A 23945-nucleotide genomic window follows, 5' to 3' on the forward strand; every position below is an offset into this window, starting at 1 on the left:
TCATGTTGACATGGCTCTTGTCTGTAAAAAAAATTGATATTTGCATAACCAGTCTACTCAGCATCTCTCTGTAAACCAATGGAAAAAGAAAGTACAGAAAAGGAAATAGGCTATTTCGGATTTGTTTGGCTGAATTCGCCAGGCAAATAAGGGTCCAAGATATTGGAAATACGCTACAGAATTGAAACAAATTGGGTACAAGCCTTTGATTTGCATTTTTATTACTCAAAGATTTTATTGAAATTGGGTAAATTGGTCAAAATTATTAGGTTATTACGCAGATACCCTGCTTATCTGTAGCTCTGTTAATAATTTTCAATGGCTTAACACATTAATTATGCCCCCCCCCCCCCCTTCAAAGAAGTGGGGGGTATATTGCTTTGCATTTGTCGTTCCGTAGACCAAAAGGTTTCCGAGTGATAACTAAAGAACACTTAGGTCTAGGAACTTCAAACTTGGTATGATGATTGTTCATGACCAGTAAATGACCCTTATTGATTTGGGGGCCAAGGGGTCAAAGGTCAATGTCACATTGAATTGACCTTGTAGGTAAAAATGGTTTCCAAGTGATAACTTAAGAACGCTTAGGCCTAGGAACTTCAAACTAAAAATGGTATGACGATTGTTCATGACCAGTAAATGACCCCTATTGATTTTGGGGTCAATGGGCCAAAGGTCAAGGTCACACAGACTTTGTTACTAAGGTAAAGACAGTTTCTGATTGATAACTAAATAACGCTTACGCCAAGAAACTTTAAACTTAGTATATTTATTGTTCATGACCAGCGGATGACCCCTATTGATTTTGGGGTCAATGGGTCAAAGGTCAAAGACACATTGACCGTATAGGGAAAAACTGTTTTCAATCAATAACTAAAGAATGCTTAGGCCTAGGAACTTAAAACCTGGTATGATGATTGTTCATGACCAGCAGATGAACCCTATTGATTTTGGTGTCAATGGGTCAAAGGTCAAGGTCTCATGACCTTGAAAGTAAAAAGGTGTCTGATCAATAACTAAAGAACGCTTAGACCGAGGAACTTTAAACTGTCTTGGTATGATGATTGTTCATGACCAGCAGATGACCCCTATTGATTTTGGGGTTGAGGGGACACAGGTCAAGGTCACATTGCAGGGCACCGGTTTGGTCATTTTTGGGGCCGAATATGGGTACCATTCCCCTCTCAAAATCATGTATATTTTTATATGCCCGAAAGGACATATTATGTTATACCCCCTGGCGTCCGTCTGTCTGTCAGTCCGTCCGTCCGAGCAAACATTTTGGGTTTAGGGACTATATAACAGTAAAGAGTACAGAAGAGAACAATAGGTATATTCTGTGATCAAAGGGTTTAGGGGCTAGTAGCCCTTAAGAAAACAAAGAAAATAACAAAGAAAATAGCCCCTAAAGCCAAAATGTTGGAACGTCCTTCCATCCGTTAGCAATTTGGTTTCCGGAGCATAACTTAAGTTCCATTTGGCCCACAATGTTCAAACTTCATAGGATGATTGTCCATATTGGGTAGAAGACCCCGATTGATTTTGGGGTCAGAAGGTCAATGTCACAATTACCTTAAAATTGAAAACAGTTTCCAAAGCATAACTTAAGTTCCATTTGACCCTTAGTGTTCAAACTTCATAATGTAGGATGATTGTTCATATTGGTAGAAGACCCCTTTTGATTTTGGGGTCACAAGGTCAAAGGTCAAGGTCACTATTACCTTGATACTGAAAATAGTTTCCAGAGCATAACTTAAGTTCCATTTGACCCACAATATTCAAACTTCATAGGATTATTGTCCATATTGTGTAAAAGACCCCTATTGATTTTTGGGTCAAAAGGTCAAGGTCACTATCACCTTAAAATTTAAAACAGTTTCCCGAGCATAACTTAAATTCCATTTGACCCAATATTCAAACTTCATAGGATGATTGTCCATATTGGGTAGGATACCCCTATTGATTTTGGGGTCACAAGGTCAAGGTCACTATTACCTTTATACTGAAAACAGTTTCCGAAGCATAACTTAAGTTCCATTGGGCCCACAATATTCAAACTTCATAGGATGATGTTTGTCCATATTAGGCTTAAGACCCCTATTGATTTTGGGGTCACAAGGTCAAGGTCACTATTACCTTAATACTGAAAACAGTTTCTGAAGCATAACTTAAGTTCCATTTGGCCCACAATATTCCAACTTCATAGGATGGTTGTCCATATTGGGCTTAAGACCCCAGTTTCCAGAGCATAGCGTAAGTTCCATTTGGCCCACAATATTCAAACTTCATAGTATGATTGTGCATATTGGATAGCAGACCCTTATTGATTTTTGGGTCAAAAGGTCAAGGTCACTATTGCCTTGAAATTGAAAGCAGTTTCCGCAGGATAACTAAAGTTCCATTTTGCCCACATTTTCAAACTTCATAGGATGATTGTCCATATTAGATAGAAGACCCCTATTGATGTTGGGGTCACAAGGTCAAAGGTTAAGGTCATTATTAATAACCTAAGCATTAATCAACCTACAGCTGTAAAATTCTATAGGATGAACAGCTAATTCCCATGTCTTACAAATGCTTCATCCTTACTAAAAAGAACAAAACACTTTCAAGCATATAATGCTCCGCCTGGCTGTGCTTTTGTTACACTATGTCAGAAAAGAATCCCCTTCAAATTCTATTAAAAATCAACTTAAAGTAATTTGTTTGATTTGTTAGACTTAATTAAAAAATATACTAGCTATTGATTTCAGTGGTAGGAAAATCACAAACTATTGAAACCACTGGTGAGTAGTGTAATGAGTAAATGTGAAAAAAAATACACTAAAATACAAAATAACAATAAAAATGAATTTTGCCTTAAAAGGACGCAAAACTCCCCTTCTTTAGGGTGTGGGTACCTGTCCCCTAAAGGTGTCTAGTGCCCTGCATTCACTCTAGGCATAATAGTTTGTGCTTTTGAATTTTTATTATTTAAAAACCAACATTGTTGCTTTCAGTCAGTACATATATATTGCATGGAGATAGATAATCACCACTCTGTGCTTCGAAAAAAGCTTTTTAAGAGCATGACTGGTGACATGTTTGGGGTCTATACTTCACAGCTGTGGCATATAAAATTGTCTAAGTATTCATGTGACAAGAGCACAGCTATGAAATAAACATGCTTAGTTTTGGACAAATGTTATAAATGAGTATCCTCTCTGACTGTTTAAACATTATGTTTGATAACTTTAAATTTTATGTACTTAAAACAAATTTGTATTCGAGAGATAATGCCACGCCTATGCGGTGCTTTTGTTTTGTTTGGCCTCATCTTATTTTCTCTTGTTTTGTTTGGCCCAATTTTATTTTCTCTTGTTCTATGTTTTACAATTGATGGAAGCTTTCATTAACCAGATGTATCAATTTCAGGTGGTTCAAAAATGCGTCACAGACGAAATGAATTTAATGATGGAAGAAAGCAGTATGGAGATAAAAGGAGAGGAAACACGTACAAACCTTGGGATCAGCATATGTACAGGGAACATTTGCCAAGGGACAGATATTCTAGTAGCAACATTAATGAAGATAGACAGTCTTCTGAAGCAAGATATTCAGGAAGTTTATCTGGATTTGATTGTGGACTTGGGAAACTTACTGAGTATAAGGAGTACCTGAATAACAAGTATTGTGACACTTCAGTAAATGTTTGTAATAAGTTAGATATTGCTGGTAATATGCAAAATCCTAACATAGACATGAACAGAGACATGAACAATCTAGATACAAGAGACAAGTTTAAAAATACAATGCCTGTTCAAAGGTCTGACATTCCGAATGATGTTAACAAGTTACAGTATAATCAGTCAGTTCATTCTAATTATCAAAATCCAGATGTAATTGAGAAAAACAATTTACAAAGTGAGTATGTCAATAATTATGATCCAAGAAGTTTCGGAAGAAATGATGTATTACCTAATCAATCAAGGTTCAACTATGGAGTTTCAAAGTCAAAAGAACAAAAAGACTCTTACGAATTCAAGGAGAGACAGTCTGATGCATTATCAAACCATGGTCCATTTGAAAAAGGAAATGTGAATTGGAAAAGAAACGAGTCTGATAAATATTTAGATTTGCAAAGACAAAACAGTGATTATTTTAGAAAAGATAGAACCAATACTGATCATGTGCACCAAAATTACCCGCTTCAAAAATTTCATCATACAGACTTTTTTGCAAACAACAGTAGAGTGCATTCTCATGATAAATTTGATAAATTTCATCAAGATAGAGTACAAGTCCCTGATACTACACAACCAAGGACAAACCAAACTTTTGGGATTAAAAGTTCTACTTTTAATTTAAATTTGAATCCAGCAGTTAGAGATGAAAATTATCAGAGGTTGCCATTAGTCCAGGAGGCACCATATTTTGTTAGCAGTGTTGCTAATTTTTCTCAGCATGGAGAACAGGTTTGGAAAGAGGTTCAACCACCAGTGTCAAGAAATGGCTTTGAAATATTTCAGAGCATCAATAGGTCAGAGAAATGTTTAGGTTCAATTCAAGACACACCAGTGCCTGAAAGCTTGCCTATATGCAGAAGACCAAAAGACTCTTTTAGAGGTTATCACTCTCTAAATGCTGCTGACAGTGAAGATAGCATACATCAATCCACAGAGAGTATCCATCACTTATTTGTGAGAAGTGGAACATCACTACCTATACAGCTTAATATTGATACAAATATACATGCTCCCCAAATTCATACAAATATAATTCAAGATGTGTCGATGATACCATTACCATTACCACCACCACCGCCACCACCTCCTCCACCTCCTTCAGCACCTTGTTATCCTCAACAACAATTAGAAGACAGTTCTAATTCTACTACATCAACTTTCGCAAAGGACAAATTAACAAATAAATCACAAACCAAATGTCCAGTTGCTACCTCTGTTAATGTAGTGTCATCAACATCAACAGATGAGGTTTCTTCAGCTGTAGATAAACAAAACAAGGCAGAGGAATTAAGGACAACTAGTGCACTTCCTATAGAAAATAAGGAAATGAAAGAAAACTTGTCACATCAGGAAATGTTCAAGGCAAAATATTTTCAAGAAACCTGTAATGAAGACTTTAAAGGTTCAAACTCTCCTGTCAATGAGGAGTCAAATGAAAGTATGAATAATGACACTGTTTTTAAAAAAAGATGTGATCAGTCAAGAGAATGTAAAAGTAGATTTGACAGTGATCAAATAGATGAATTAACAATAGATAAAAGAAATCCAATTCCTGCATCTGAAATTAAAGGGAATTCTAATGGAGATCAGGTTAAGATACATGATAGAAATACAGTAGTGAACATTGAAGACAAGAAACTTGAAAATAGTTGTGGAAATAATATACAACATCAAAATAAGGAAGATGCAAATGATAAACAATACAATAAAAGAACTATTTATAAACATGGCCTGAGACAACACCAGAATGGTAGATTTTTTTCAAACTTAAATGAACCATGGAAAACAAATGCAAAGTTTCATAGACCATGGCAGGTTGACCATCGGATGAATGGACAATACAGATTCAAACAACATAACACAAATCGGCCAATAATACGACAATCATATAAGAGAACAAGAAATGAAAATCAGAGATTATCTGGTCTAGGGATACATACCTATATTCGTCATAGAGATAACCAGAGTAACAGACACCCAATCTCTTCAGACTATTTTAGGCCATGGGAGAAGCAGGGGCAGATACAATGTGACATTACTGATGATAAGAATGGTAATAGGGATCAAATCAACACTAGCAAATCAATTTGCTCATCTTTCTTTTCAACAGATCTTTTTCCTATCAGTGGAAATGAAGAGTTTTGGACAAGTCCTACAGAAATATATGGATCTGACAAAAATAGCAGATTTTGGACAAATAAGGATTTAAATACTGTGAAATATAAGAGGCGTTATCATGATAAAGATAAAAACATTTCATCTGAGAAAAAAGAAGAGAAAAGCGAAGGAAAGAAATGTATCACTAAAATGGATGATGAAGAGAAAATTAAAGAAGTGTCTGTAAGTACCATAAATGCTGCTGCAAAGAGTCAGGAAGGAAATAATACAGATTCACAAGAAACTAAAAACCTGTCATCAGATGATCTGTATAAAAAGAAAAGACAAGAGAGATATAATCATGGTCATCTATTCACAGAGATAATTGCAGTAAAAAATAGACATGATAAAGACAAGAAATTTAGAGATGAAAAAAATGGAATTGAAAGCAATAGCTGTAAAGATATAAATGCTGTGAGCACTAAAACATCTCAAAATTTTAGCAAGTCAATATTTGGCACTTCAAAAGGTTTAAAGAACTTAAGTCCACCAAGTACTGTAGCTATGCCTATTCTTTCAATACTTGAGAGTGCAATTTCAAAAGTTACTTCAAAAGGTCTGTCTAAAGTCGCTAAACCAGATATATCATTGGAGAACAAATTGTTAAAATCAGGATTAAGTCATAAAACAAAGCTAGGTACATACAAAATACCTTACTTAACAGATAGTAAAGAAGACACAAAAAATGACAAGAAAGTGAGATTTAACATGTCTTTAGAAGTGAATGTTGATGAATGTAGAAGAAGTTCAACCAAGCAAAAGGATACATCAAGCAAATTTATGACTGATAGTAAAATAAAGAATAATAAGAAGTGTCTGAAAGCTGAAAAAAGAAGTCCTGACAACTTGAAAAAACATAGATTAAAATCAGGTAAAGAAGCCAAGACAACTGTCTACATGAAAAAATTGCATCCAAAATTGAGACATAAAATTGCAAAGTCTTGTGAGGTTTCAAAAGAAATTGAGGATAGCATTGCTGTGACAGGAGGTAATATTGAACAAATGTCTACTGAAGGTGAAGAAATGTATACAAAAAATAATAAAAGTCAAACACAAGACAAAGTCGAAGAACATCAGCTGGAGATCACAAGGAATAAATCCTCACATATGACACGAGGTAAATTTGTTCTTTTTACGCCAAATACTTTTAAAGTTAAAGAAACATTAAAAACAAATCAGAAAGAGAAAACCTCTGAAAACTCGACATATCGCAGTGATACATATGCAAAAGAAAATTTGGACAAAGCAGTGCTTTCTGCCAAGAAACATTTGTTAAACAGAGCTTTGGCAATGGAGGCATTGACCAGGGATAAAACTAAACCTTTAGTTGAAGCAAAACAGTGTCAGAGAAAGTCTTTGATCACATCAGACACGGGAAGAGAGGAGCAGAAGCATCTTGCAGAAACGTATCTTACTGATTTTGGGGAAAATGTGTCTGATAGAATTGACAAAAGTATTGGAAAAGATGACAATAATAATGAAAAAAACATGCTTGAAAATCCAGAAGAGGCTAGTAAATATTCTCCTTTAAAGCTTGATCCTCCTTCAACTGAGTATAAACCACAGAGAACTCTGATAGGAAACTATGCAACACAATGTTTATTTGGCCCAATTGTCTCTTCAACATACTACAAGAGACCAGGTAAAGCTAGAGTTACAAGGAATTCTAAAGAAACATTCACTGGCTATTTAGGATGCCATGCAGGTTCAAGTCAAAATGACAAAGTAGACTTAAATCAAAACATACATAATAACATTTGTGACAATAGTAAAGATGAATCTTGTAATGTACAACAGAATTTTACTAACAGTACATCTGTAGCAGAAACATCTCCCTTAATTGATGTTGTATCAGTCAAGAGCAATGCATCACCTTGTGGATTTGGGAATTTTTCAGGAAAAGACTTTGATATGAATAATGATGAAGTAAAGGATAATATTGATGTTGTATCAGTCAGTTGCAGTGCATCACCATGTGGACTGGGGAATTTTTCAAGAAAAGACATTGATACTAACAATGAAGAACTAAAGGACAATATTGCATTAGGTGAATTTGAAAATGTAGCACATATTGGAATAATAGATTACCCTAAAAACTCATGTGCCAATATTGCTGATGTTTCAGATTTAGATTTTGAAAAGGGAAAGAAACAACTTTCTGAGAGTGTGAATGATTATCAAAGACAAAATTCGTATGCACAACATTCAAGCAATATATATTCTCCACCCATCCAGTCAGTATGGCTTAATAAATACTTGTGCGCTAAACAGGAGCTTGTTGATACATTAAAATCATGTCAAAATGTAAGCTCTCCCCCAACCTCTACACTGATGACTACCTCTAAAAATAGTGAGATGTTACCTGTCTGTAGTAGTACACCTGTCCACAATTCTGATGCAATTGGTATGAGCCCAATCCTAACTATAGACTTTGAGCACAAGTCTCCTGGAAATTCAGTTGCTAATACAAGTAGTACTAGTGAGTTACAGTATGAAACATCACATGAGGAGATTGAAATGTACAGGAATTATCAATTAAGCAGAGGTGTATCATATTCTGATAGTGATGTACTTAGGTCTCCAAATATAGGAACAAATGACTTTACTGAACGGAAAACAGGAGTGATTAATCAAAATTCAATTGACGTTGAAACATTAGAAAATGAAAACTGTTACGTTCAAAATACAATGTGTGTGTCTGAGAAAAATGCTGCAGAATCAAGCTCAGAAATACCATTTACTGGAAATGGTTTTGAAAACAGTGCAGGGAACTTTGAATCTCAATTTATTGAAGATAGTATCTCAGATGAGAAGTCTGCATTTCAGAATTCAGAAGGAAATATTGATTTACAACAGAAAAGATGTGAAAATATCAATATTGTTGAAGATTTTCTTGATACATCAAAGAACATATTTGAAGATCTAGTGACTGATATCCTTACAGATGTAGAACTGATGTCAAGTATACCAATTACTACTCCAGACCTGGCTAATGAGAACACTAATGCATCAATTGAGTTTCAAAATTCTTCTACAGACAGTTACCAGTATCAGTTTTATTCCCCAGAGAATGGAACATTGTCTCAAATGCCATCATGTGAAGAGGAACACCATTATGGGCACTGTAACCAAACTGATGCAAAAACAGACAGTGGAACTGTCTTTAAATCAGCCAGAGCACCTACTCCTCTCAGACAAAGCAGAAAGCCTAGGTTTGAAAAGAGGTTTCCGAAACCACTGCCTAGAGCTAAACCACAGAAAGCAATAAATGCTGAAAGGAGTTTGTATGAAGCTGCTGAGAGATTTTTGGGAGATTTTGACCACAAGAACAAAAGATCATGCTGTAAAGTAAACCCCGAAGTTATGAATAATACAGAGTCGGGAAAGATGGAGTCTGTCAAGGTTAATAAAAATGAGGAACAAGGGAAGAAAACTATTGGGAATGACAAGATTCCTAATAACATGTGCAGTGATAAAACAAATGAACAGATTAAACAGTTGGACAAACCATGTGATGTTAGTGACAATGTAACAAAGAAAATGTCTATAAAATTGAAAAATATGGATTCTGAAGTACCAGTTGTTACTCGACAACAAGTAGCTATGAAAAAGTTGATATTGAGATCTAAAGGGCAGATGAAAATATCAAAGCAAAATGTACATAAATATTACAAAAGCGCATCTAAAAAGAGACAGAATCTCCTGAAGGGAGTATATAAATCGAGAGAAAAGAATTTGGGAGACAACAGAATTCCAAGTATCAGACTAAAAGCAAGTAAGAAATTGAATGGAAAGGGAAAGATTGCTGTAGAAAAATGGAAAAAAATCACCCCAACATCTAGTGCAAAAGAACATACAAAAGAGAAACAACATAAATTCCATTCAAAACCTGATTCAGATGAAAAGTTTAAGGATGCTTTCATAAAAGATGAAAATAAATTGCTAAAATTGAATAAGCATAACAAAGGTAAACATACTGCCGAGCATCTGCATAAAGAATCACCAAGTCCTGTTCATGAAAATAAAATAAAGAATAAGTCTGTCAAACATTCTACATCATTTAATACCTTTAAAAAAGGAGAAAGTAAGAAGTCCAATGAAAAATATGTTCGAGACTATCCTGGTGTCTCTGAAAAAGGAAAGGGCAAAACAAATACTGAATCCAAGAAAAACAAGAGTAGCACAGTGGCTAGTTCACCTAATAACCAAAGCATGAGATCAGCAAAAGCAGATATGGATAGAAAAGTGAAGGATATAATGTATAAACAGACCTGTAGACTGTGTAGCTTCTCTTGTTACAGTGTAATGGACATGAAGCTTCATTACAGCAGAAAACATGAAAACTGGTGTCATAGATGCAAAATACAGTTTAATGATAAGGTAAGTTGATTTTCTCTTCCAGTTTGGCTTCAATATTTTATTCACCAGCTGTCATCAATAGGTTAGAGGGCATAATATTTCTATCTTATTGGCCAAAGAAGCAATGCTTTAGCTTCACTGATGACCAGTTAGATGCCACTGGTATATTTCAGGGTCAAGCTGGCAATCAAATGTTACTTTTTGATCAATCCTAAGCTTGCCTAATAACTGTCACTTGAGCTCTTGATGCAAGTTGATCATACAATCACATATGTCCTTAAAAACCGGACAGATAGTTAACTTTATGATGATGATATACGAAATGGTAGGGTCTAACTTGAAGCATTATGAGGGCGTTTGTGGCCGAGTTGTTGTCTTTGACTTCAAACTACTTGTCCAATGCTACTGTGGGCTCAAATCTGCCAGGGATTATTTTGTATGAGGAATGTATCAAGCTACCTTACAAATTGTCAATTGTTCTTTTCTGGTGCCACTTTGTACATGAAATCATGGCTGGAGAGAAAAGTTTTTGCTAAATAATTTATAAAAGTGGGAAACATATGGCTGTCAAAACCTAAGATAAACAGTGAAATACTTGTGTTTTAGATTTAAAGATCTTTGTAAAGGGATTCCATGAAACTTTTACTTTAATCTTTAATTTATATCTACAAGTTTATATAAAAGTAGTATAGCAAAATAAATCATAGTTAAAGAAATCTTTTCATTTCTGGTCTAATTGGATTCCATGAATTGATAATTTGTTTATAAATTTTGCATGCCTCACTTACTGTCTTATTCATAGTGACATTTTTCAAAATAAAAGAAAGGATGAAGTTGCACCATATTGTAATATTTTTAGTATCATTATATTTCGAAAAGGATGGGATTTGACTATTATAGTTAATTTGCTGGACTATGCTGGTGTAGTTTGAATTAATTTTTGTTGGCTTTGTGACACTATACTTGTATAAGTAATGCTGCTAGATCCAGGGAGATGTTAATTCAGCAAATTACTATTATGTTTACAGGAGTCATGTCGTTACCATATAAGTCAAAACCATAATGCAGAGGCATGGTGTGATGTGTGTGGCTCCCTGTTTTGTCATAAAGCTAGCTTTGAACGGCATCTTAGATCTCAGGTCCATCATGAGAATCTAAAGTTTGTTAATTACATTAAGAACGGAAGTAAAAGAAAAGAAACTGTTTCAATCAGCGATGATGATGATGACAATTCTGTAGAAATAGTGGCTGTGTCTAAAAATGTTTATGATACAAAGAGATTGGATAGCATTGGACCAGGTAAGCATAAAAAATTAAAAACGACAGATGACAAAAGCCCTACAGTCGATCTCAATTTAAAGAAACAAACTAGCTCAGAGTATGTTGAAATATCCGAGGATGATGTGGAAACAAAGAAAGTGAGGCAAGTGAAATATTGTGCAGTTTGCAAACAATACTATAGGAAAATGAGTGCTCATTTGAAGACGAAGAAACATGATGATATGCTGAAAGAGAAATTGAACACCGTGAATCCAGAGGATGATAGTTGCTCTGTATATTACTCTGACATGGAAGATATGTCCATTCATATAGGTAAGTCTGCTGTCTTCTGATGATATTCATCACACGGACTTTGTGAAAAAGTAATGTAAAACTATTCATTGTGTAAGACATCAATATCATTAAATTTTGTATTGTTGCAGTCTTGAACTATTGTATAAATATCAGTTAACCTCACAGAGCATGGGCGTTCTGCCCTATCACTAACCTTCATAATGCAAAATAACTTTATATTGTATCACAGTTTTGGGACTTTTCTGTTGAAAAAATGTCAGAGTTCAATCGTATACATATACATGCACTGTGCGTTAAGTGGAGTGCAGGTAACAGTTACCAGCACTCCAGAGCATGCCCGTTGATTGGCTCATTTTTGCTGGGGTTTACTTATTATGACGGCAGAGAAAGGAAAGGCGGCAGAAATATTATATTCAGATGCTCTTTCATTGGTTACTTTTTTTCTGGGGTTTTATATTGTGACAACAAGGAACGTGTTTTTATGTTTGACTAAGATACAAAAGAGAAAGAACACCAAAACACTCGGCAATCTGATTTATACTCGGGGGCTACGCCCCCTCGTACAAATCAGATTCCCTCGTGTTTCGGTGCTCTTTCTATTACAAAACACGGATCTGTTATTTCCTTAAATTGTATTTTAGACGCACTGTAATAAAGGTAATTTATGTCAGGGTAAAAGTTTAGATGCATATGTATAATGATATGTATAATAGAGTCATGTATAATGAATCAAAAGGTTAAAATTGAGCAATCAACAGTTGTTCTTCTTGCATGTTATACATGTAGCTCTTTTTATGAAAGTAAAGGTCAAGAAGGAGAACAATGTTGAACACATTTAAAAAGCTAATGGCAATTTTAGCAAAAACTTTACTATTCTTTTTGATAAAAGAAGGGAATTGTTCACCTGTTCATTTTGTCAATGGTTTTTCTTATTTAAAAGGAAAGAAGCATTAGCAAACAAAGCTGGTGTAAGTTTGGATTTTTTGGAAAACTGCATGGTTTTAAAGAAAATTTCTATTGGGTAGAAGCCTTTTATAGGCCTCTTTTTAGATCACCTGTCACAAAGTGACGGGGTGAGCTTTTGTGATCGCTTTTCGTCCGGCGTCCGTCCGTCCGGCGTCCGTCCATCCGTCCGTAAACTTTTACTTTAAATGACATCTCCTCATAAACCACTAAGCCAATTTCATCCAAACTTCACAGGAATGTTCCTTTGGTGGTCACCTTTAAAAATTGTTCAAAGAATTTAATTCCATGTAAAACTCTGGTTGCCATGGCAACCGAAAGAAAAAACTTTAAATATCTTCTTTTAAAAAACCATAAGAGCTAGAGCTTAGATATTTGGCATGAAACATCTACTAGTGAGTGTCTACCAAGTTTGTTCAAATAAAAGCCCTGGGGTCAAAATTGGCCCCGCCCCGGGGGGTCATTGATTTTCCCTATATGCATATAGTAAAAACTTAAAAAATCTTCTTTTAAAGAACCCAAAGAGCTAGAGCTAAGATATTTAGCATGAAACATGTTCTAATGGGTGTTTACCAAGTTTGTTCAAATAAAAGCCCTGGGGTGAAAATTGGCCCCGCCCCAGGGGGTCATTGATTTTCCCTATATGCATATGGTAAAAACTTAAAAAATCTTCTTTTAAAGAACTCAAAGAGCTAGAGCTTAGATATTTGGCATGAAACATCTTCTAGTAAGTGTCTACCAAGTTTGTTCAAATAAAAGCCCTGGGGTCAAAATTGGCCATGCCCCGGGGGGTCATTGATTTTCCCTATATGCATATAGTAAAAACGTAAAAAATCTTCTTTTAAAGAACCCAAAGAGCTAGAGCTAAGATATTTAGCATGAAACATGTTCTAATGGGTGTCTACCAAGTTTGTTCAAATAAAAGCCCTGGGGTGAAAATTGGCCCCGCCCCGGGGGTCATTGATTTTCCCTATATGCATATAGTAAAAACTTAAAAATCTTCTTTTAAAGAACTCAAAGAGCTAGAGCTTAGATATTTGGCATGAAACATCTTCTAGTGTGTGTCTACCAAGTTTGTTCAAATAAAAGCCCTGGGGTCAAAATTGGCCCGCCCTGGGGGGTCATTGATTTTCCCTATATGCATATAGTAAAAACTTAAAAAATCTTCTTTTAAAGAACCCAAAGAGCTAGAGCTAAGATATTTAGCATGAAACATGTTCTAATGGGTGTCTACCAAGTTTGTTCAAATAAAAGCCCTGGGGTTAAAATTGGCCCCGCCCCCGGGGGGTCATTGATTTTCCCTATATGCATATAGTAAAAACTTAAAAAACCTTCTTTTAAAGAACTCAAAGAGCTATGGCTAAGATATTGAGCATCAAACATGTTCTAATAGGTGTCTACCAAGTTTGTTCAAATACAAGCCCAGGGGTCAAAATTGGCCCCGCCCCGGGGGTCATTGATTTTCTTTATAATATATGTGTTTAGCAAAAACTTTAAATCTTCTTTGAAAAAACCCAAATAGCTAGAGTTTAGATATTAAGCATGAAACATCTTCTAGTAAGTGTCTACAAAGTTTGTTCAAATAAAAGCCCTGGGGTCAAAACTGGCCCGCCCCAGGGGTGTCATTGTTTTTAACTATATGTGTATAGTAAAAACTTAAAAAAAATCTTCTTTTAAAAAGCCCAATGAGCTAGAGCTTAAATTTTAGCATGAAACATCTTCTTATGGGTGTCTACCAAGTTTGTGCAAATAAAAGCCCTTGGGTTAAATTGGCTCTGCAACGTTGGGGGGGGGGGGGGGTTGGGGGGGGGGCCTATATACAGGTGAGCGACCTCAGGGCCATCATGGCCCTCTTGTTATTTTTAGGGTGAAAAATCACTGACTTTCAATAATACTACTGTATGTATGTAGATGCTTGTAGTGTTACTAGGTAAATGTGATTTTGTTATATCTAGATGATGACACTCAGGATGAGGATGACATGGAAATGACAGATAATATGTCTCACAGCTCGGACAAGTCCGTTGTTATTGTATCTGACCATGATGGCAATTTTGAGTATGAATCCGATGAATGCAGGGCAATTCCAAGTGGTAATACAATTTGATTTACTAATATTTATGCCCCTGACTAGATAGTAATTTAATAGAGTGTCTGTTTAAACAGTTAAAAGTTATGTCTGGCAGCAAGTTATTCTTGTTCAGTTGTTGTTCAGTTGTCTACTACACACTCTATACTAAAACAATAACTATTATTCTTCACTTTTGAGTGTATAACTAAAGGAATCCTTATTATACCCCCGAAACGAAGTTTGGGGGGTATATAGGAGTCACCCGGTGGTTGGTCCAGCAGTCTGTTGCATTTTCCTTGTCCGGAGCATAACTTAAAGACTAATGGTTTGAATTCAATACAACTTCATACAATGGCCAAGCACATTGAGAGGAAGTGCATTGCACAAGAACCATAACTCGATCTTGACTTATTACAGAGTTATTGCCCTTTGTTACTTTTCCTTGTCCAGAGCATAACTTGAAAACTTCTGGTTGGAATTCAAAACAACTTCATACAATGGTCAAGCACAGTAAAGGGGAAGTGCAGTGCACAAGAACCATAACTGTATCTAAAGTAATTAAGAGTTATTGCCCTTTGTTACTTTTCCTTGTCAAGAGCATAACTTGAAAACTTCTGGTTGGAATTCAAAACAACTTCATACAATGGTCAAGCACAGTAAAGGGGAAGTGCAGTGCACAAGAACCATAACTCTATCTAAAGTAATTAAGAGTTATTGCCCTTTGTTACTTTTCCATTGCTTTATTTTGTCCGGACCATAACTTAAGACTAATGGTTGGAATTCAATAAACTTCATACAAAAGTCAAGCACATTGAGAGGAAGTGCAGTGCACAAGAACCATAACTCCATCTTGACTAATTACAGAGTTATTTCCCTTTGTTACTTTCTTTGTCCGGAGCATAACTTGAAAACTACTAGTTGGAATTCAAAACAACTTCATACAATGGTCAAGCACAATAAAAGGAAGTGCAGTGCACACAAACCTTATCTAAAGTAATTAAAGAGTTATTGCCCTTTGTTACTTTTCCATTGCTTTTTTGTCCGGAGCATAACTTGAAGACTAATGGTTGGAATTCAATACAACTTCATACAATGGTCAAGCACATTGAGAGGAAGTACAGTGCACAAGAACCATAACTCCACCTGAACTTATTACAGAGTTATTGCCCTTTGTTACTTTTCCTTGTCCAGAGCATAACTTGACAACTACTAGCTGGAATTAAGTACAACTTCATACAATCATCAAGCACATTAAGAGGAAGTGCATGCACAAGAATCATAATACCATTTTGACAAATTACAGAGTTATTGCCCTTTGATAATTTTCCTTGTCCGGAGCATAACTTGAAAAGAACTGGTTGGAATTCAAAACAACTTCATACAATGGTCAAGCACAATAAGAGGAAGTGCAGTGCACAAGAACCATAAATCTATCTAGAGTAATTATAGAGTTATTGCCATTTGTAACTTTTCCATTGCTTTTTCTTGTCCAGAGCATAACTTGAAAACTACTAGTTGCAATTCAATACAATTTCATACAATGGTCAAGTATATTAAGAGGAAGCGCAGTGCGCAGAAATCATAACTCTTTCTTGACTCATTCAAGAGTTTTTGCCCTTTATTACTTTTTTTTGTCCAGTGCATAACTTGAAAACTAGTATTTGGAATTCAATACAACTTTATACAATGGTCAAGCGCAAGGAGAGGAAGTGCAGTGTACAATAACCATAACTCCATGTTCAGTATTTGTAGAGTTATTGCCCTTTGTAAACCACATTGAAAGGAAATGCAACATTCAAGAACCACAACTATCTTTAATTGCCCACAACCATAAGTCTATTTCAATTCTTTTGCAAGGTATTATGTTACTAGTAATTTCCTCTTTTCTGAAGCAGTCTTGCAGGGGTATTAATCACATTTAGTGATAGTTCTAGTTCAACATACTCTCGCTTCTTACAGGGATCACACTTGTCCTAAATTTTAGGGAGAAGTGACTTCTCCCTCCAGTGAAAATAGGGAGAAGTTTTTGGGGACAAGGAGAAGTGCATACAAGTTGTATTTTGGGAAATGTTGATGTTCCATTTAAAATACTTACTATAAGTTTTAAGATTGACCAAACATTAGGTGGACTAAGACAATGCATGTACACAACAGTTTATTAAGTAACTTGTAGCAAATATTTGTAACAATAAACAGCAAAATTACAAATGTTGTGAAATGAACTGGATGCTTGGAGACATTTTAAGCAAAGGCTTATTAAACAGCTGGTATCCTTTCAGTGAATTGGTTTATTTTATGAAAGATGAATGATTAAGGAAATTTTTTATGCTTTGTGGAGTTTTTGCCCTTGAATAAAGAAAAGGTTGGAGATAAAGGCATTAATTGCACAATAACTTCAAGAAAGAAAGAAGACTAAAAAAGTAATATGAGCATACTGTCTTGACAGAGTTAATAGCCAGCTGAATCCACACATACTCCTTGCAGTTAATAGCTTGTGTTTATGTAAGGAGGATAAAATAGCCTTTATGAGCTTGCAAATTAAAATGTTTTCCAAGTATTTAAGTGGGTAAAAAAACTTAAGTTTTTATGATGGATTGGCACTTTGTCCTAAAATAAAAGCCTTTGTCCCTTCCACAAATTTAAAGTTTTTAAAACAGATGCAAATGTTTAACAATCTTTACTCCACAACATGTCTCTGGTTATGAATACAGTAAAAACCCTCAATTAAGACCACCATTGGGACTGGACCAAAGGGTCTTAATTGCAGAGTGGTCTTAATTGTGGATATTCTTATCATTGTCATACACGTTATGACCATGGTCTATTTTAGTCTTTTTGTATGAACAAACATTATGTATCTTAACCTGCAAATACAATATAAAAGTATGTTATAATGTTACATCTGATGGGAAGAAAACATATTACTAACAAATTCTCTTTGTTCTGATTTCAATATTAATTATTGTATGATGTACATAATTCACATATCATATAAGACATTATTTCTTTACAAAATAAATGTGCTTAAAGCAACATTTAACCACTTTGAAATATACTTTTTCACCTTACTTTTTGACACCTTCTGTAATCAAGTGTCATGCCTAAGAGCAAGCAAGCAGATAATAACAAATATGTGATCTTGGTAGGTGTTCACTTTAACATAAGTGGTCTCAATAGTGAGGTCAAATTATATTAAAAGAACAAAACAAAGAATTGGGACTGAATTTGGTGGTCTTAAAAGTGGATAAGCGAGGTGGTCTTAATTCTGGATCATGTAACCATTGACATAAAGAACAGAAAATTCTGTTCTTTTAAAAACTGGTCTTAATAGCGGGGTGGTCTTAGTTCTGAGGTGGTCTCAAGTAGGGATTCTACTGTATTTGTATTTTGAGTTACCATTAAACCAAGTTAGTCAGTAGACTTGATTGTTTGAGTCTTGTATTGGTTGTGTGTCGGACTGTCAGGTATCTGTCAATCTTATTGATGTACACTTTTCTTAATAAGATTCAAAAGTCTCTTGTCCTAAGACTTCCTGACCAAATGGATAAAATTATTGGTCCTAGCTGTTCAGTTATTATCAATATCTAACAGGCATTTAGGTTTCAAGTGGAATCTGTGTCAGCCTGCTTATGAAAAAAGATCTATGTTTTTGCCCCAAGTGTAAGCTTGTGTCTGAGGTCTTCCTAATGTTTCAAAAATTGCAATTTTTAAGTTGAAGAAAGCTTATAATAATATTTGTCTAATATTTACACTTTTGAGTGGACTGCCAGAATTGGGATAACAATGTCATAGGTCACAATAGATAAAAAAAATTTCTAAATGTTTGTTACAGCATACAGTGCCATCCATAAAAAACTTTATTTTTTTCGTTACATAAAATAAGCATGTTATTAACCACAGTTACCTTCATAAACTGAGAAATAGACTCTGGATATTGCTTAGTAAATATCTATATATTTACCTTTTAATTATGTGAAAATCTGCTTTAATGGTGTTTCAGAGGAGGATGTTACAATGTACATGAAGCCTGGTCTGCCAGTTAAACATGCTGATTACAGTTCACATGCTAAAATAAAGCAGGAAACTGACGGAGATCAAGGGTCACAAATTCAACGCAGGATCAGAGATAGTACTTCAAGGTTGAAAGGCGTTGATGGAAAAAGAGAAGGTAGAAGTACAAATGTCCCTATTGTGGTTTCTACTTGCAAGAAAGAGAAATGTAGTCCAACACTTTTAGTACGAAATATAGCGGCTGATTTGATGTGTAAAGATGAACCTATTGATGACAGACAGAATATCTTTGAGAGTGTAAAACAAAAGTATTGCAATATATCGGGATCTAAGTCAAAGAATGAATCTAATGATGAATGTTGTAAGAGAAATGAGTTAGTTAAAAATATTTCAAATATTAAAGATATAAATAAAGTGGAAGAAAGCAATGAGGATAGAATAGATAATGATGCTGGTATGTCAGATGAAGTTGATTTATATAGAGATATGAAAGATGAGGATGCTGATGACTTTGAAATATTATCAGGCACTGACTATGAAGTGACAGAAAATCCTTTGTTTCATGATGATGTGAGTATGGATCAAGACTGAAAAACAGAAAATAATAATACTTGATTTGAGAAGTGATGAAGTTTGTATTAAGGTTTTAAAGTGGAAGAAGTTTTTAGTTTATTCAGTTGATTGGATTTTGTTAACATTTATTGAAACCAAAATATCTTGGTAAGGTACTCTGAAGGTACAGTACTAGATTAAAATAGTTTTCAATTGAGCATTTGTTAAGTTATAGTATTGATATGTGAAACGAGATATATTTGTTTGTGTTACTTTATATACTTGTATGTGTTATGATATTAAGACAAAAGTATGTCATATTTTTGCACATAGAAGAAACTGTGATCTAACTTTGTGATATAATTTCAAGTTTTATTTTGTTTTTGGTTCTGTAAAATTTTAGTTGTATTATTTGTTTTCAAATATATTATCACTGTTTTGTTGTCATTTATTCTTAAGTTACTCATCACTGATTTAACTTTGTTTTAGCCTTGTTTATTTTTGGGGGAAAAGGGGGAGGTACACTGTTAGCAGAAAAATATTGCTGATCTTGTTTTGGAAGTATTTCTGTTCATCATTCTGTTCCTGAATGATAAGATCAAGTTTATTTACTGCTCCATTTCAGGCTTCTTTAAACTAAATAGAAAGCAAAATAAAGATAAAAAAACATTACCTCTAAAATAAATGTGTGGATGGAGTTTATTCTATTTATATTGATAGGTATATATAAAAAGTTGCTTTCAAAAAACATTTTAGACTGCTTTAAGCACTTAAAAATTACTTTAAAAATGTAATTATTACAGATTTGTTTTCTGCTATTTTTTTGTTACTTTATTAAAGAATATCTTCTGAAAGTTTTTATCCTTTTAAAACCTCTCAAAAACAGGAGATCTGGGGAGGTCACAGTTATGCATCATTTGTGAAAATGTGTTTTAATGGTTATGGATTACCAAGTAAATATGGTGGTTAGATCGGATTCACGATTATTGCCAGAGACTTTCATTGTTTACTACTTAAAACTTTAATTGTACCATTGTTTAAACCAAACTAAAGAACAAGGCATTTCATCCAAGATAACGCTTTATGTCTTTATTATATATAAGGTTGGTAAGATAAGTGGATGTTAAGGTTCAGGTAAGAAAAGTAATTGTTATGGTTGGTAAAGATAAATGGTGTAAAGGTTGGTAAGCTAAGTGCTATTCTTACTGTTGTTGTTTTTCCCCGATAATGTTTTATATATTGTTATACAGTTTGTACAGCATATTTTATTTTTAGGAATTTCCATATTTGTTCAGTTTTGATTTTTATGTTTATTCATATCACAAGAATGGTTCTGTCTAAATATTGTTTTTCTTGTTGTTTTATATATGTACATATATTTGATATGATCACTGGTTGACAAAAATTGTGCAATGACAATAAGGTGGAAAATCTGTATTATTGGTCATCCTAAACTGTTACCTTGGTTATAGATTATTTGCATTGAAAAGCATTTGATGACCTCATAACTGATATTGAATTATCAATTACTGAGGCATATGTTGCATGGAGTTGTGTATTTGACAAAAGGTAATAAGTTGAAAAAAATCAGAAAATTGAACTATATATAACACTATTAGAAATTTTGCTGAAACAGCTTTTAAATTATTGAAATATTTTATAAGGGAAATTTATATTGACTGGTCTAAGGTGCTGTCCATTTTAGTATTTTGTAAAAATAATACAGGTTTTAGTCTTTTCAAGTATGTACAGTTAATTAATGATAATATTGAAATTGCTATGTTGTCCAGTAATGCCATCTAAAACTGTTAAACTGACAATAACTTAGGTAATTGAAAGATTTGATCATATCATCATTTGCTTGTTGGTTGAAAAAAAAATGTTCTGTGCACCTGTTTAGAATATGTTTTACTTGTGATTTTCAAATATTTTAATGGAAAAAAAAGAAAGAAAATAAAACAAAAATTGTCCACTTTTTTCCAAGATAGTTTTTACTCAGTTGTAGATCTATGATAGAGAATAACATGACATTGTTTATTTATTAAAGCAGTCCCCTTTTCATTGACAATCTCTTGGTATTTGAAGAATGTGTTCAGACAATTTGAATAAGTTATACATCTATGTTATTGTAGTTTACAGAAACCAAAAATCTTGTTAGAGAATTCTTATGAAGAAAATACTGTTAGAATTCTTTGAATAACTACTTGTACTGTGTTTTGTCTTGGATAACCTCATTGTTTTCAAATAATACAGGAGCATAAGATTTCATAATTTTATTCACATTTGAAGGGAGAGTTTGTCATGGAAGGTATCATACTGATTTATTCTATACATATATTACATATATATTTTGTATGTATTTGCACATTGTTTTGATATATTGATGCAGGTAGCATAAAGTATTTAGATATTGTTAAGTGTTTTGTTTCTTTTTTTAAGTTTTGAAATTTTTGATGTTTTACTTTTTATATATTTTATCTTTAAGCAAGATGCTTCATAACAAATAAAAGTTTTAAACATTACAGATTGTTCTGTTAACTCTGCACTTAATCACTTGATATTCCTGTAAACTTGAGTGCTCCAGTATATTGTGATATTTACCCACTGTCATGCCGCGTTTCAAGGGGTTAGAGTCGATGACTTCTAATCCAGTTACCTCTCTGGCATGGGTTTGATCCCCGGGAAATGCTTTGGTAGTTTAGCGCGGAGGAAGGTAGTCTAGTACTGGTGTAACTCTCCAGGAACGATGGTTAGGAAACTACCCGATGGTTAGGAAACTACCCGCCTATATGACTGAAATACTGTTGGGAAAAGGCGTAAAATGAAACAAACAAACAAAACTAGTTAAAGGTATTTATTTTAGAGCATCATCACTTGGCAAGATGTTATTTAAGTTATTCTTCATATTATAAGATATTTGTTACATAGCATAACTACTTGGCAAGAAGTTTTTTAAATAAAAAAGGCAGTTTGTTTAAATTCAAATGTAACTGAGACTATTGCCTTTATCCTTCCTCTGTTGTTTTGGCCTTCACAGTTACATGTATTAATTTCATTAACCAGTGGCTATATGACAGCATGTCAAGATGAAAGACATTGTTTACATGAAAGTTATTGGAAGGTTTTCAATTGGTATTTAACAGCTTTGAAAACAGAATGATTAACTGCAAGTCCAAAATGAATTGAAAATGGTATTCTATCTGTAACTTGAGCAAAATGTATACAAGACAGTTTATTTGAGAAAGTGGAGCTCGTCTCTTGTAATGGTTCATTAGTCAGAAAGTGTTTAAGCTAGAGCTGTCATCGACAGAAACAATATCAATGTATCGTTGATATTTTTCTGTCAATCAATAATCTGTACACATTTCAAAAAATCGATAATTTTGACTAATTAATTAAATGTTTAGAAATTATGAAAAATCTCACCCAAAACATACAGTAGCAGGTGTCCATATCTTAACATTATGCTGTTGTTACATAGTGGAAATATTTAATAGCAATCATGACCAAAATAGAATGGTCTGGAAAACAGTCATGCTATGGGCTTTTATAAACAAGACACTGAAAAGAACATGATTTTAAATCGGAAATCATTTAAACAGGCATGAAAGTGAATGACAGACAGGTAATTATCGATATATATTGGTGTATTGTTGATATTTGTCATCCAATATCAATATATTGTTGATATGCTTTGCACTGAATCAATGGCAGCTCTAGTTTGCACTGAATCAATGGCAGCTCCAGTTTAAGCTTATCTTCTTCATACTTTGTATACCATGTACATGCCCACTACTTTAAGAGTGCAGATAACCCATAAAAGAAATGGACACTTTTCAACATTTTGTTCTTATTAAACTTAAAATTTTGAAAAACAGATCAAAAATTTGTTTCATCTACGAGCTTGACTGAAATAACTTACACCTTTCTAAAGTTTTCTGTCTGGTAAATTTGGTAAAAAATTGATAATGTATTCAGCGTAATATTTTCAAGCAAGCTGGTTGATATATATCGTAAGCATTAATGTCATCTTGGATGTTATCTTGTGAGGCATTGCAACAATCACTAGGAATTGTGCAACAGACAGATCATACTGTAAGAGTCATCCACATGATGTGCAGGCAGCAACCTGTTTTGTCTGGATTTTATCTCCTAACTCTTAAAATGCATGAAGGGATTTCAGTGTTACTTAATACAATTAATGACCATCATGAGATGTTGTGTTGCACACATGGGTCACACTTGAAAATGCTTGCGCTTGGCAAAACTTTAAAAATCCTTTAATTATTTAAATATAACTTGAGGCACATTATTATGTTCCCCATTGTTAAACAGTGTTGCATGCAAAATTCTGAGGTCCCAATGTTTGAAATAAAGGTCAAAAGTCAGATTAATCTATAAAAGTTTTTATATGAAGTTTATAATTTATTCCATCACAAATACTCACCATTACATGCATAATCCAGGTCTTTTTGCAACAAGTTCAATGACTTTAAAGATGATGAAATGTCTAGAATTTGTCGGGAGCATTT

The 23945-nt window shown here is 34.0% G+C and overlaps 1 protein-coding gene across 1 annotated transcript; it reads left to right on the forward strand.

Moving 5' to 3' along the window:
• The first annotated feature begins 2328 nt into the window (after nucleotides 1-2328).
• On the forward strand, nucleotides 2329-21935 carry LOC132714599 (uncharacterized). The gene is made up of 4 exons (XM_060697489.1): nucleotides 2329-10262; nucleotides 11270-11834; nucleotides 14735-14872; nucleotides 18851-21935. Exons 1-4 carry the CDS (start codon nucleotides 3426-3428, stop codon nucleotides 19450-19452), a joined length of 8142 nt encoding a protein of 2713 aa, XP_060553472.1. The 5' UTR covers nucleotides 2329-3425; the 3' UTR covers nucleotides 19453-21935.
• The last annotated feature ends 2010 nt before the right edge of the window (nucleotides 21936-23945 follow it).

This window comes from Ruditapes philippinarum, unplaced genomic scaffold (genome assembly GCF_026571515.1).
Source record: "Ruditapes philippinarum isolate M1 unplaced genomic scaffold, ASM2657151v2 ctg3575_1_1_1_1, whole genome shotgun sequence".
In the NCBI taxonomy this organism is placed as follows: Eukaryota; Metazoa; Mollusca; class Bivalvia; order Venerida; family Veneridae; genus Ruditapes; species Ruditapes philippinarum.